Consider the following 13,961-nt stretch of genomic DNA (forward strand, 5'->3'; position numbering starts at 1 on the left):
AGAGTGTGTATAATTGAGTAAAAGAGTGTGTATAATTGAGTAAAAGAGTGTGTATAATTGAGTAAAAGAGTATGTATAATTGAGTAAAAGAGTATGTATAATTGAGTAAAAGAGTGTGTATAATTGAGTAAAAGAGTATGTATAATTGAGTAAAAGAGTATGTATAATTGAGTAAAAGAGTGTGTATAATTGAGTAAAAGAGTGTGTATAATTGAGTAAAAGAGTGTGTATAATTGAGTAAAAGAGTATGTATAATTGAGTAAAAGAGTATGTATAATTGAGTAAAAGAGTGTGTATAATTGAGTAAAAGAGTATGTATAATTGAGTAAAAGAGTATGTATAATTGAGTAAAAGAGTGTGTATAATTGAGTAAAAGAGTGTGTATAATTGAGTAAAAGAGTATGTATAATTGAGTAAAAGAGTATGTATAATTGAGTAAAAGAGTATGTATAATTGAGTAAAAGAGTGTGTATAATTGAGTAAAAGAGTGTGTATAATTGAGTAAAAGAGTGTGTATAATTGAGTAAAAGAGTATGTATAATTGAGTAAAAGAGTATGTATAATTGAGTAAAAGAGTGTGTATAATTGAGTAAAAGAGTATGTATAATTGAGTAAAAGAGTATGTATAATTGAGTAAAAGAGTGTGTATAATTGAGTAAAAGAGTGTGTATAATTGAGTAAAAGAGTATGTATAATTGAGTAAAAGAGTATGTATAATTGAGTAAAAGAGTGTGTATAATTGAGTAAAAGAGTGTGTATAATTGAGTAAAAGAGTATGTATAATTGAGTAAAAGAGTGTGTATAATTGAGTAAAAGAGTGTGTATAATTGAGTAAAAGAGTATGTATAATTGAGTAAAAGAGTGTGTATAATTGAGTAAAAGAGTGTGTATAATTGAGTAAAAGAGTATGTATAATTGAGTAAAAGAGTATGTATAATTGAGTAAAAGAGTATGTATAATTATGATCTTGTCAAAAAGTCTTCTCTTTTCGATTGCTTAGAACAGGCAGCTGATCTTGAATCTGATCTCATTTCTGTAACATATCGTTCTAACAAAATTCAATAATTGCAAACAACTACTACAATATTAATGAAATGCAACCTCATTGAGTCCTCTTTATGTCTTCTTGAATTATTGTTCACCACATTTACAATGACAACATTTACAATGCCAACCTTGTCCGCATTGTAAACATAGCTGGACCTGCTTTATCTGTCAAGCTGAAGCCTTAACTTCCATTGTCGTAAATACTAGAAGGCTGTTTATTTAAGTTGGCCATAGTTTTCATGGTTACTTACATGGTTACTATGGTTACCATATATTATTTTATTTAAAAAAATTTATATTGTTTTATTTTGTTGATTAAATTTTTTCACCTAAAAAGCAATAACAAACTTTTAACCACAAATGGTTATCAATTTTCTAACAGTTATTAAACTTAATTATTTACAGTTGATTTTGTTTTGTCTTAACAATTTAAAAAATCCTTTTAGGGCCAACCTACTCCACAATCAGGTCTGGTGACACCTAAAATTTCTTCATCTGCGGAAACAGTATCTGCATCTTTTTCAATTCAAAATGTGTTAGAAGCATCTAGTGAAATACCTGTGACGACGCCTGTGGCAATGCCTGGGGCAACTTCAGAGAAAATAAAATCAGGTCTTGCAAAACCCAAGTTAGGGAAAATTTCAAACTTGGAGGAATTAACTCCTCCTAAAGAAAGTAATTTATCTGGAAAACCAAAGTTAATACCAGGATTAAATACACAACGCCCATCTAACACTCAGTCAGAATCTAGCATTCAGGTTGATCCCAACATTCAATCTAATAATCAGCGTTCTAGTTTTCTTTCAAAACGTGGATCAAATCTTGTATCCCAACCAACAGAAATACCGGAGACATCTAATGAGAGTTTGACTGTTGATTTAATGCAAAAGAGCGTAGAACCTACTCTTCAAGCATCTCGTGTTCCATCAGAAGAATTTTTAGAACTTCAGAAAAAGTTGATTGAAAAAGAAAAAGCAAATTTAGACTTGGAAGAGAAGTTGAATGTTCTGAAACAAAAAAGAATTGCAGATCAAAACAAAATTAAAGAAATTGACAAGATTAAGATGCAAAATCAGCAGGTATGTTGTTGCTAGGTTGTTGTTGTTAGGTTTGTTTTTGTTAGGTTGTTTCAAATATATAATTCTTCTTTATTATGTATTCTTTAACTTTTCAGCATTTTTATTAGCTTTTAGAATACAAAGCAAAGTGGCAAGAATCCACAAGAGAGCTCCAAATGCAAATTAAAGCCTTACGAACTGTAAGTTTTAACTGCAAACTTTGAAAATTTTGTAAAAATCTTACTTTTAGTTCAATAGTAGTATTGTAGTTTTATTATTTTTAATTTTTTGGTTTGAGTAGTTTTAGTAGTTGTGCTATTAATAATATTTTAAAATAATAATTTAAACTATTTTAACTTACCATTAAAACTTAAACCATTAATATTTACCATTGTAAGTAACAACTTACCATTAAAACTTAAACCAATTATATTTACCTTTGTAAGTAACAACTTACCACAAAATGAGACTACCACATATTTATCATTGTAGTTACCAAACTACCTTGTAGTTTTGTACTTACAATTTTTTGTAGATAATTTAATTAATGCAAATAAAGTTTGAGTAGTTTTAGTAGTTAGAGTAGTTTTAGTAGTTAAAATGTAAACTATTATTACTTACCAATGTAGTTACCAAACTACCTCGTAGTTTTGTACTCACAATTTTTTGTAAATAATATAATTAATGCAAATAAAGTTCTTAATTTTTTATTAGGAGGCTAATGATGCAGACAATTTAAAAGGACAAAACGAACTGAATGAACTACAGGAGGCTGTTGAAATGGCTACACTAGATAAGGAGATGGCAGAAGAAAAAGTATTTTTTTGTATTTTTGATATCTAATATTTGATACAAGTATTTTAGCTTTACCCTTAACTGAGAAAATTCTGGTAATTTTAAAAATGAATTTGATCTTTGATTCTATTTTGTGTGCTCTAGAAAGCTGAAAACATTTACAATGTTTTATGTGGTCTTAAAAGCTGAAAGCATTTATAATGGAATCTAATGAAATGATATTTACAATGTTTAGGGTTGAGGAATCCAATGAAATAATAAAAAACGTTTAAAAAAAACATTAAGTTTACAGATTTATAAACATTTTTATTTGTGTAAGTAGTGAATAAAAATGTTCACACTTAAGCAATTGCTCAAAGTCACCTCAATATTAATAATTATTAAATAGTTATAAATATTTGAATAAATTTTACCTTAAAAATACTGATGTAGCTTAATTTACTTCAAAACTCAATAAAGTTTTTAAATTAAATTAATAAAATTATTCATTCATTTCATGTCATAGACATGAAAATTAATGAATGGTTCATTGCAGTTCATTTATTTCATGTCATAAACATTAATAAAAAAGACAAAAAAACTTTTGAGAAAATTTATGTTGGTGCTAAAGTTTGTTTTGGATTTTTAGTGATCACTGTAAATATCCACCATCCACCATCCACCATCACCATCCACCACCATAATAACTGAAGTTATGTAAAAAAATTATTTTTCACACATTTGATATTACTGCTGCTACTTTTGACAGTACAAACATATTGCGCTCTTATACCTTTGAAGTCTTATGTAAACTTGCTTTTACCGTTTTCTTCTTAACAGTACTACTTATACCATCACAAGGAAATTTCCAATATTTAGTTGCAAAAAACTTTTAATGGTTATTTTCATAAAACTTCCAATGATTAGTTGGAAAACACTTCCAATGGTTTAAAAGAAATTTCAATGGTTAGTTGCAATAAATTTCCCATAATTACTTAAAAATACTTCCAACGATTAATTGCGAAGAAACACCCATTTAGCTTTTTACGATTTACTCATCTGGAAATCTTTTTGGTGGTAGAATAGATCAATAAAGTTTTTTTTATTATTATAATGAGCAGAACATTTGACAGAGAAATAATAAGTTTTGTATTCACTCAATTTTCATTACAACTACAACTAAAGAAATAAATTAAAATATATAAAGTTATTTGTGTAACACTTTTCAGCTACCATATTTTAAATGGGATGTTTTTCAATTTTTTAAAATGACCAATTAAATGTTCTTATTTTTGAACACTACAATTTATTATTGCTATTCATATAAAAACAAGTATAATGGTTATTGTCATCACTTAAAATACTGAGCCACTTTTACTGCATATAAGGTTTAAAGGGGTCTTTGAAATATATAACTAGTGGATGCAATGTACTTTGTTTTTAAAGGGATCCCTAAGTGGTGAGACAATTTTTTTCTAAGATTTATATCTTAGTTATACTTATAAAGAGTTTACTTTTAGAAAAAAATGAGTATTTAATAAATGAGTGTACTATTTAGTATAGTGCTTGGCAACCCGTGGAAACCGCATCTGGTTAACCATTTTTTTGTTAAGTTTTCTTGAAACCGAAAATTGATTTTTTTCTCTAAAAAAACTACAAAACTGGTCATTAATTATACATTACTAAATAGATAAATAGTTCAAAGATTTCTTGTTTTGACAAGCTAACAAGTAATGTGGAAAGCACAAGTATCAGGAAAATATATATAATTTTAAAAGCGCTTTGATATTGCATCTAGTTTTATTTATTTCAATATTTTTTATACTAATTGTTAATTCATTACATACTGACAGTATCTTTTAAATTTTGCAGTGTTATTTTAATATACTTATAATAATCAAAACAATACAAAAAAGACAAGTAACTTAAAGTATTAAAACAAAAGACAAGTAAAGACAAGTACTAACTTGAAGTATTTTATATTGTTTATGCGACACAAAGATTTCAAAAAGTGACCAACGGAGCCATCCAGTTACGTAAACCTAGGAGATGTGAAAATAAAAACAGGTTGTAGATGGTGTCATTGAATAAAAAATAAAAATCATAAAATGTGTGGCAAGACTTTTGTGAAGTAGAAAAACGAAAAGTAGACGATAAGGGGGCATGGTGAGAAACAACTAACACTCTAGTCACTCTGTGTGTAGAAAATATGCAACAAAGAATAAATATTTGATACACTGATTTTAAAGACTGTTGATGTCTACAGGTGTGATGGTGTACTGCATTAGTATGTCCCGTTTGGTTGTCTTGTATGGTCTCGTTATGTTTTTGTTCACTTTCAAATCGGGTGAATAAAAAGCTAAACACACTCACTCCTTGCGCTTATGGGCTAGCACGTCAGAGCCAGACATAAGACCTACAGAATGGATTTCAATTGATCGAATGCACACTTTAGTCACCGTAGGCCACAAGCCATCACTCTTAGCTATGTCCTGTACTGGTGTGGAATGATGTGCTATGGAGTGAGATTTTAAAATACTTATAATAATCAAAACAATACAAAAAAGACAAGTAACTTAAAGTATTAACTAACTAACTTGAAGTATTTTGTCAATTTTTTTTTTAATATATATATATTTTCATTTGTTTAAGTATACGAAAACATAACGAGACCATACAAGACGATCAAGCGGCACATACTAATGCACTGCAACATCACACCTGTAGACATCAACAGTCTCTAAAAACAGTATATCAAATATTTGTTCTTTATTATATACTTTTGTTCATAATCTTTTTTTTTGACCTTATCCTTGTATATTTGTTCAGATTTGTGTTATAATGTGTGAATGAGACCACATATTTGTGTGAAGCATAACAGCGTGAAAATTTTCCACAAAAATACGTATTTGCATATTTTTTATAACAAATGTTTTCTTGGTTGGAATGTACTGAACTATACTACTAGATAAGTTTAGACATATCACAATCTCATTAGGTTTTTTGTTTCTATCTAGTTTTCTTGATCTGACGTCGCTAAGTTAGTTTGTTGTGGTTTGCACTATACAGTGTAAGTGTACATGATATTTATATGTAGTTACATATTTGTTTATATTCACACGACACGCATGCCTCACCACCCTCATGAGATCTCTAAGAATGTTGGAACTGTATTAAAAACTAGGATAGGGATTGGGATTTTTGGCTTTTGTAGTGTAGTCCTATTATATTGCAATATTGACTAGCATGACGTTGAGTGCAGGTGGTAAGATCTGTTGCAAGGACACGCCCCTGACGAGTGGTGTTAGTGCAGGTCTAGAGCTCTCCAAAATGTCATTGGTGATTGCAGTGCATTCCTGAGGAGGGGATCACCATTATCCACTACTTAATTCTGATTGGTTATCATGGCACCAACATTTTTTTACCTTTTACACCCACATATTATAGCGCTTTGTGAACTTTATATTATGAATTTGTTACATTAATGACATTTATATACTTTTATCTCACTCAGGTGATTATCAGTTTTTAATTTATTATCTAGAGATTAGACAATAAATAGTACCACATTTATTAGACTATTTTTTCTTTTTATATTGCTCGAACTATCATTTTTTATCATTTTACTTAATATTTTATTATCTACTTATTTTATTTTATTGTTTTTGTATGGTGCGATAATTTTAGCCATGGTTGCCGTTAATAAACCAGCAGATCTATATTGACTTGTTTACTCATAGACCATTATTTTATCATTTGTTTAGGATGACTAGAGCGTGAGTTATTGTTCACCCTATCCCCGAGTCCTAAAATTTTATTCCTCCTATAAAATAGTCTTTACATTCATTTATTATTCTCACCCAATGACATCATCTACAATCTAATTCTATTTTCACATCTCCCAGGTCTACATAACTGGACGGCTCCGTTGGTCACTTTTTGCGACCATTGTGTCGCATAAACAAACAAAGACAAGTAACTTAAAGTATTAACTAACTAACTTGAAGTATTTTGACAATTTTTTTTTTTAAATATATATATGTATATATATTTGTTTTCATTTGTTCTTAAATTTTTTGGCATTGTTGTTCAAATATTTTAATTTGAGATCGTTAAATAAAATAAAATTGTTAAATAAAATAAAAATAACAATCTCAAATTAAAATAATTAAACAATAAAAACAAATTTCAACAAATTTGTTTTTATAATTTTTACTTTTGTATTACTTTAAATATTATAAATCGTAGTATATTTTTACATAATACTTTTGTAAACAGATAACATCCATAATTTTCAGTTGAGAATAATATATTCAGTTATGAATAGTATAAAAATAAAAAATAGGTCATTAAGTTGCCACACAAAAAAAAGGATTGGAAAGGAAAAAAGAGGCTAAAAAAAAAGATGGTCCAAGTTCATCAGATTCGAACTAAATTAGTAATGAATAAAAAAAGATAATGTTAGTGTACATTGATAAAAATTGTTTAATGTACTTTTACTGTCATTGATAAAAAAAGTTTAATAATTAATGAAAAAAAAAAAAAAATTTATTTTAGCTTAAGTATGAAAAATTTTCTTTAGTTTACAGATCTAATTCCAGTATATTAGTTTTGTAGGTTACAATGGATTTATACAGCAATAATAAAAATTTGCTTTTATAACAAAAAAACGGTGTAAAACCAGTTATCCGGTTTTACAGTTCAAAAAAACTGAAAACCAGTTTTTTGAAATTTTCTCATTTTTATCGAACCCTAATTTGGTATATACATAAATTATTTCGAATTATTTTGAATATGAGAATAAACAACTATCATCTCTGCTCTGCCAGTGAAACAAAGCTGTGGGTAAATAAAGATGCATAAATTTTACAAGAGCATCTTTATAATTTGTGTCTATAAAAATCCATAAAAAGCAGAATATCTTTGTGCTCTAATTACTAGGAGATATTTTATTGAACCAATTCGTATGTTAAACTAAAATCATCTTGCTTATAGACTCTTTGACATTTATGTTAGTTGCATCTTGAGGAATAAATTGATGAATCTATTTTGTACTAGGTAATTTCTTTGCATTATTAGATCAGGGAGTCAACAATTTACAACAGATCTATTTTGGCTTCAACTGAGAAAATTTGGAAAATTCAATTTTTCACTAAGGGTATTCTTATTTGAATTCACCAATTAGTTACCATAGATTGTAAAAATTTTTTTGATACATGTTGATTTTTGAATAAGCATTTTTTTCCAGGTAATTGCAACTAAACTAATCATTGCAATCAAACTGATAGCAGTGAAAAGGTTTTCACTGCTATCAGTTTAACTGTGGTATCTAGCCTAACTATAACAATACTTGTTTTTCTGGAAGTCCCTTTTTTTTATTTTTTTCTTCTTTTTATGGCTGTTATGGTTGTTTTTGCCTTATTAAAAACTTCAACTGCTTTCCATGAAAGCCATAAATCAAGACTAAAGTCAAAACCTAAATTTTTTCCTTTCTGTTTGTGGTTATTAGTTTTTCTTAAATTGATTTTGTCAGCTTATCTAGCTCATAAGCTTTATTCTAATATTTAACATCTGGCTCTTGAGTAACTTCACTTCTCAGATGGGATCAGTAGCTTGCATTAGTTTTCTTTTGCTGAGCAAAATCTTTGCATGTTGTGGAAACCCCATGAAATTGTTTTTGTGGCATATCTAATGTAATGTGTTAAAACTGGTATTAATAAGTTCTTTTTCTTGTGCAACTTTTATCACTTTATTTAAAATTTTTTCTAGAGAATCATTTTTATCATCCTTGGTCCTTTAATGTTGACCACTTATTTTTATATGCATTTTAGATATACAGTTTTTTATCTATCAACTATAAATAAACACAAAATACATTGCTAAACCTTTGTTATTTTTATAAAGTGAAAGAAATTATTTTTTGTATATAGTTTTATAATTTAATAGCTATTTTATAATAAAATCATTATTATAAAACAGTTTGTTTTATAATAATGATTTTATTATAGTTTTAGAAACAATCCTCAAAAAATCAACTTCAGAATTTTTAACCAAAACACTCTTTAATGTATGGATTTTATTAAAAGAAAAATAAAATGCTACTTTACCTCCTTTTATGATCTGTTATCTCAGACAATAGGTGAAATGCATTCACCATTTTGATTTGGTTCCCATTGCTTTTATGGATAATAAACACCTTACTCTGATTTGTTGTTTTCAAAACTATACAGGTGAAAATCTGTAAAGCAAAGACAATACCAATTATTTTTGTCTTGATAAGAAGATTGATTGCTTGGAGGGGGCATTTGAGCTTGAAAAGGATCTCACTTCTGCTATAGCATGGGGTTCTCAGTAGCTGGTGAACTTTAATTTAGATAAAATTTTATTATTTATTTTTTTTCAGCTAATCGTTATCGCAGCAGATTAGATTTTACAATATTTATGAATGGTAATGTACTCAATGAGTCATCTACCCTTCGTCTTTTAGGATTAAATCTCACTTCTAATCTTTCTTTAGCAGCATCTGCTAAGGTTGTCTTCTCTTCTCTTTTTTATAAATACTATAATGGGCGCTGCTCTAAAGAGCTAGCGTCTCTTGTGCCATCTGCTAAAATTCATTCTTGTGTTACTTGTCATTCAATCAAGTCTCATCCTTTTTCTGTGACTGTTCCTAAGTGCTCCAAAAATTCTTTTTTGTCTAGTTTTTTTCCTCAAACATCAGTTCTTTGGAATTCACTCCCTTTATCTTGTTTTCCTGATTCATATAACTTGCAATCTTTTAAGTTGTCTGTTAATCATTATCATGCTATATAAACTTCATCTTTTCTCTTCCAGTCTAATACTTCCAACTCTAATAGAGGTTGCTTGTATCCTTGTTGGAATTAAAAAAAGAAAAGTTTTTTTTAACTTGCTGATTTTAAAGTAACCTTAAAAACCAATATGGCATCAGCGAAAGAATTTCATGAGGTAATTTATGTGATAAAGGTAACCATTTTGGCAAAGTATGAAAAAAAAGAGATGGTTACTCATCTGAAAATTTTTTTCACTTTCTCATGGAATACTTTTTAAATAAATTTTTAGTAAGTTTGTATGAAAACTGCCAAGTAACAAAAAAGATAACAAATTTAGAGTTATAAAATAGATAGAGATAAAATCTCATTTAAAATAATACATGCCGAAAAACAAAATAAACAAAAAGTAAATACTTAGTAAACCTGAGTACTTGCTTTATGTAAAAAGTATTTTTAAGTGTCTTAGCTGAAGACATACAAAATTGTTTCAATGTCATCAAATTTAATGGCATGTGTTGCTCTCTTATCCTATTTCAGCCTTATGGTTTATTTGTGTTATTTTGTATTTCTTATGATGTGATTTTTTACTCTTTTTATTATAGTTAGAGATGCTCTTAAAATGTTTCCTTTAACCTTTGCTTAAATTTTTGATTATTTTATAAAAAATTTATCAATATTCCAAAAATTTAAAAAATCGTTGGCGTGAAGCGCAATCAAAAACAATTTACTTTTTGCAAACAATTGAAACCTTAAATAAAATGAGTTATTTAAAAATGTCACAAAAAATCCTTTTGGAGTTGAGATGGAAACTTGAGTCAACATTTTGTAAACAAAACTTTAAAAAAAAACTTTTAAATTTTAAAGGTAAATTCTACTCACATACCACTTTAACTTTTAAAGTTTAAATTTCAAATTTAGTTAAACATCTTTATTCCAAAATTTTAATGGAGAAAAAAAATGTTCACAAAGACATTAGTAAAAAACTAGCTGATTTGACCTGTAAAAATATGGGTCTTTTTAAGTCTGTTCCACACTGACCTTTTCTATACTTTTTTTTTTATATATATATCCTAGCTTTCTGGACCCATAAAATACGGGTCTTTACTAAATCTGCCATTTCTATACTTATCTATTCCACACCAATCATTTCTATACCTATTATTTGTTTACTGTATTTTTATGTAAAATAACTCATTTTAAAAATTGCTTTAAGTGCAAAAAAATTAACATGTGCACCCTTTCAGCATTTATTTTTCTCTTAACCGCATATCATTGATAGCTCAGTGGTTTAGTGCGCTGTCATCAGTGTTGTTTTGGAGGGTTAAAGACAAATACAGTAAGATTGAAATTTTTCAATCTTGCTGTATTTATAGCATTATTTCTAGAAAAATTTTATAATAGTATCGCAGTAAGCACATGAATGTTTTTTAAACGTTCTTTTAATTAATAAAAAAAACGTTTTTTAAACGTTCGGAACGGCAATACCTAAAAAACGTTTTTAAAAAAATTTTAATTTTGGGTTTTTTTAAAAAACCCAAAATTAAACGTTAAAAGACATCTTTTGAACGTTAAAAAGATTTTCTCAGAAAAAAATTACAATGATTAATAAACAATTAATTTAATAAACTTTGACTTTTTTTGAACTTTTAATAATATTATTATTTAATAAGCAAAAGTTTCTTTATTGTTTGAAATAATCTGTTGGGTAAAGAAATGAAAAAGATAAAAAAGTTACTAACATGTTATTTTCTTGCAAATTAAAATTTACAAAATGTTAATAAAGAAAGATAATCTCTAAATTTAAGGTACTTTTGCATGCATAAACGGTGCCCGCTTTAATACATCAGCAACTATTGCATCTACACCAGACTCAGTATAGGATTCGTGAGCCATCGATGCACTAACTAAAATAGTATATTATATATTTATTTATTTGAACTGTAAAAGTTATAGCGTAAAATGTGTATATACATACATATACATATACATTTGGTTTGGCAAAAGGATCTCTTGCCCTTTCCACCTGCCATATTGAGTTTGCCCATGGGTGAATTTGTCATACAACTAAAAATAATATATTATAATAATCTAATAATATTTATAAAGTTATAATTAAATATCGTAATAGATAAATAAAGTTATAATTAAATATTTATTTATAAGTTATAATTAATTAATTATAACTTATAAATAAATATTTAATTATAACTTAAGTTATAATTAAACGCTTATTTAACTAAGTAAACAAATTTACAAGCTGTTTCCTGTGCAGAAACTATACACAAACAGCACACAAACTATTCTTAGTGTAAATACACAAACTATACTTAGTCAGCACACAAACTATACTCACTCAGCACACAAACTATACTTAATGTAAATAAAGTAATAAAGGTCTAGATGGTTTCCATTCACCAAAAACAAAGTGAAATTGTAAACAGTTATAGCAAGTATGTTTAAATATGCTACAAATACAAACTATAAAGTATAAATTTCCAAATACAAAGAATAAATTTATAAAGAATAATTTATCGTTTATTTAATACACGTCTTTTTAAAGGTTGCTGTATTGCTGTGTTGCTCTATTTAAAGTTTGCTGTATCCCAGCAAAATAAAAAAATATAAATAAATTTTTTTACAACTTATAAATCTCTAAAAGCGCTTATAACTCTCTAAAATCTCAATGTCAAAAAATACACGAAGGGGCACTATAGTGGTAGTAAACTACCTATATTGGATTGGAGTAAAATGGAAATAGTATTATTATTATATAACATTATGAACTCAAACATACTATTTATACCAATGCAGTTTTAATTTACGAACCTCTTCATCATAGCTATCACAAGCTTCTGACAACTCTTACCGCTAATATTTTGAAGTCTTCGTTTCTGATAGAAAGAAATTAATGGAAAAATGGTTAATACCTAGTTTGGTAGCAACAATTATTTATTGTAAAGAAAATATTTTGATAATAATAAATTATATCAATCAGTATTTAGTAACTAAAAACATACTGCAGAGTTAAAAGAAGAAACATTATCAAGTGTGGAATCAAACTTATCAAACTCTGTTAAGTTATCCATTTCAGTTATAATTTCTATTTCTCCTTCATTTACATAGCATTTTCTGCATCCATTAGTTTTAATGTCTGTTAACAGATGCAACACACGATATTGAAAGTCTAAACAAATTTGTTTGTTTTTTTATTAAATTTAACATTTATAAGAATTAACAAAACTACGTAAATAAATAAATTTAAAATATGTTAATTAAGTAATCTTACTTGCCTAACCTTAAATATGCGAAATACTAATAGACAGTAAAAAAAAAGTATTATGGCAAGTCTAATTAATAGGATTGCCGCAAACTATTTTAGCATTTCTCCGGTTTAGGGTTAGATAAGTAAAAAAGTTTCATAGTTTTAAAAACTATGAAATACTGGATTTCATCCAGGTGATTTAGATAAAATTCTTTTTGTATTACCTCAATGGTTCCAATGACAGCTTTTTGGGAAAACTAATGTAAACTCATTATTGCATTTTAAAACAAACATAACATTATTGTTCTTAATTAAAGACTTACTTGCTTGAGATAATGGAAATGCATTATCTTTATTTGTTTTATTCAAAAGAGGTGACAAAGATTGTTGTGTCGTAAAATGAATATCTTGGTCATTACAGTCACTATCATCCTCATTTACTGTTTGACCTACAGAAGATAAGCATAGAGAATATTTCAATTTTCTTGGCAAAAAATTTATCATTTTACAGATTATTTTACAGAACAATAATTTTATAAGTTAAAAAGGCTTCATAAAAATAGTATTAATATCACCCAATAATTCCGCTAAATCTTAGTTAAGACTTAAAATCTTAAAATCAAGTTTTAAAATTAAGACATTTACTTTCTTGAGACAAACTAATTCGTTTGAGCCATTTCGCCCCTGCTGTCAAAACCATTGTGTTCAACTTTTTTTTTTAGAGTGGAAAAAAGAAAACTCTGAGAATGCTGTTCCTTTTTCTCAAATCCAAATGATTTTTTTTGCATAAAAGGCAGCGCAGCTGAAAATATTAATAAGTAAAAAACTAACAACTGCTTCCTTACAAAAAATATCAACAAGTATGACTATAATTGTACTATAAATTTCAAATTGGCCTATTTTGATCAAATTTTAAAATAAGACACTTTTTTTTTTTTTTTTTTTGTTATTCACCTCCTCAAGGCCGAGAAGGCCACTACAGATGAGGAGGTTACTTAATAGTGGTTATAACCCTCTCTCAACTCTATA

At 27.5% G+C, this 13,961-nt stretch overlaps 1 protein-coding gene across 1 annotated transcript in view; it reads left to right on the forward strand.

Annotated features, from left to right (window-relative positions):
• Window positions 1–13,961, forward strand: part of LOC136072116 (dynactin subunit 1-like) — a 74,020-nt gene that overhangs the window by 7,198 nt on the left and 52,861 nt on the right. Inside the window, exons 4-6 of the mRNA XM_065820502.1 lie at window positions 1,494–2,126; window positions 2,234–2,305; window positions 2,820–2,921. Of these exons, the coding sequence (XP_065676574.1) occupies window positions 1,494–2,126; window positions 2,234–2,305; window positions 2,820–2,921 (807 nt within the window). The remainder of the gene's footprint in view (window positions 1–1,493; window positions 2,127–2,233; window positions 2,306–2,819; window positions 2,922–13,961) is intronic.

Source organism: Hydra vulgaris, chromosome 15 (genome assembly GCF_038396675.1).
Source record: "Hydra vulgaris chromosome 15, alternate assembly HydraT2T_AEP".
Lineage (NCBI taxonomy): Eukaryota > Metazoa > Cnidaria > Hydrozoa > Anthoathecata > Hydridae > Hydra > Hydra vulgaris.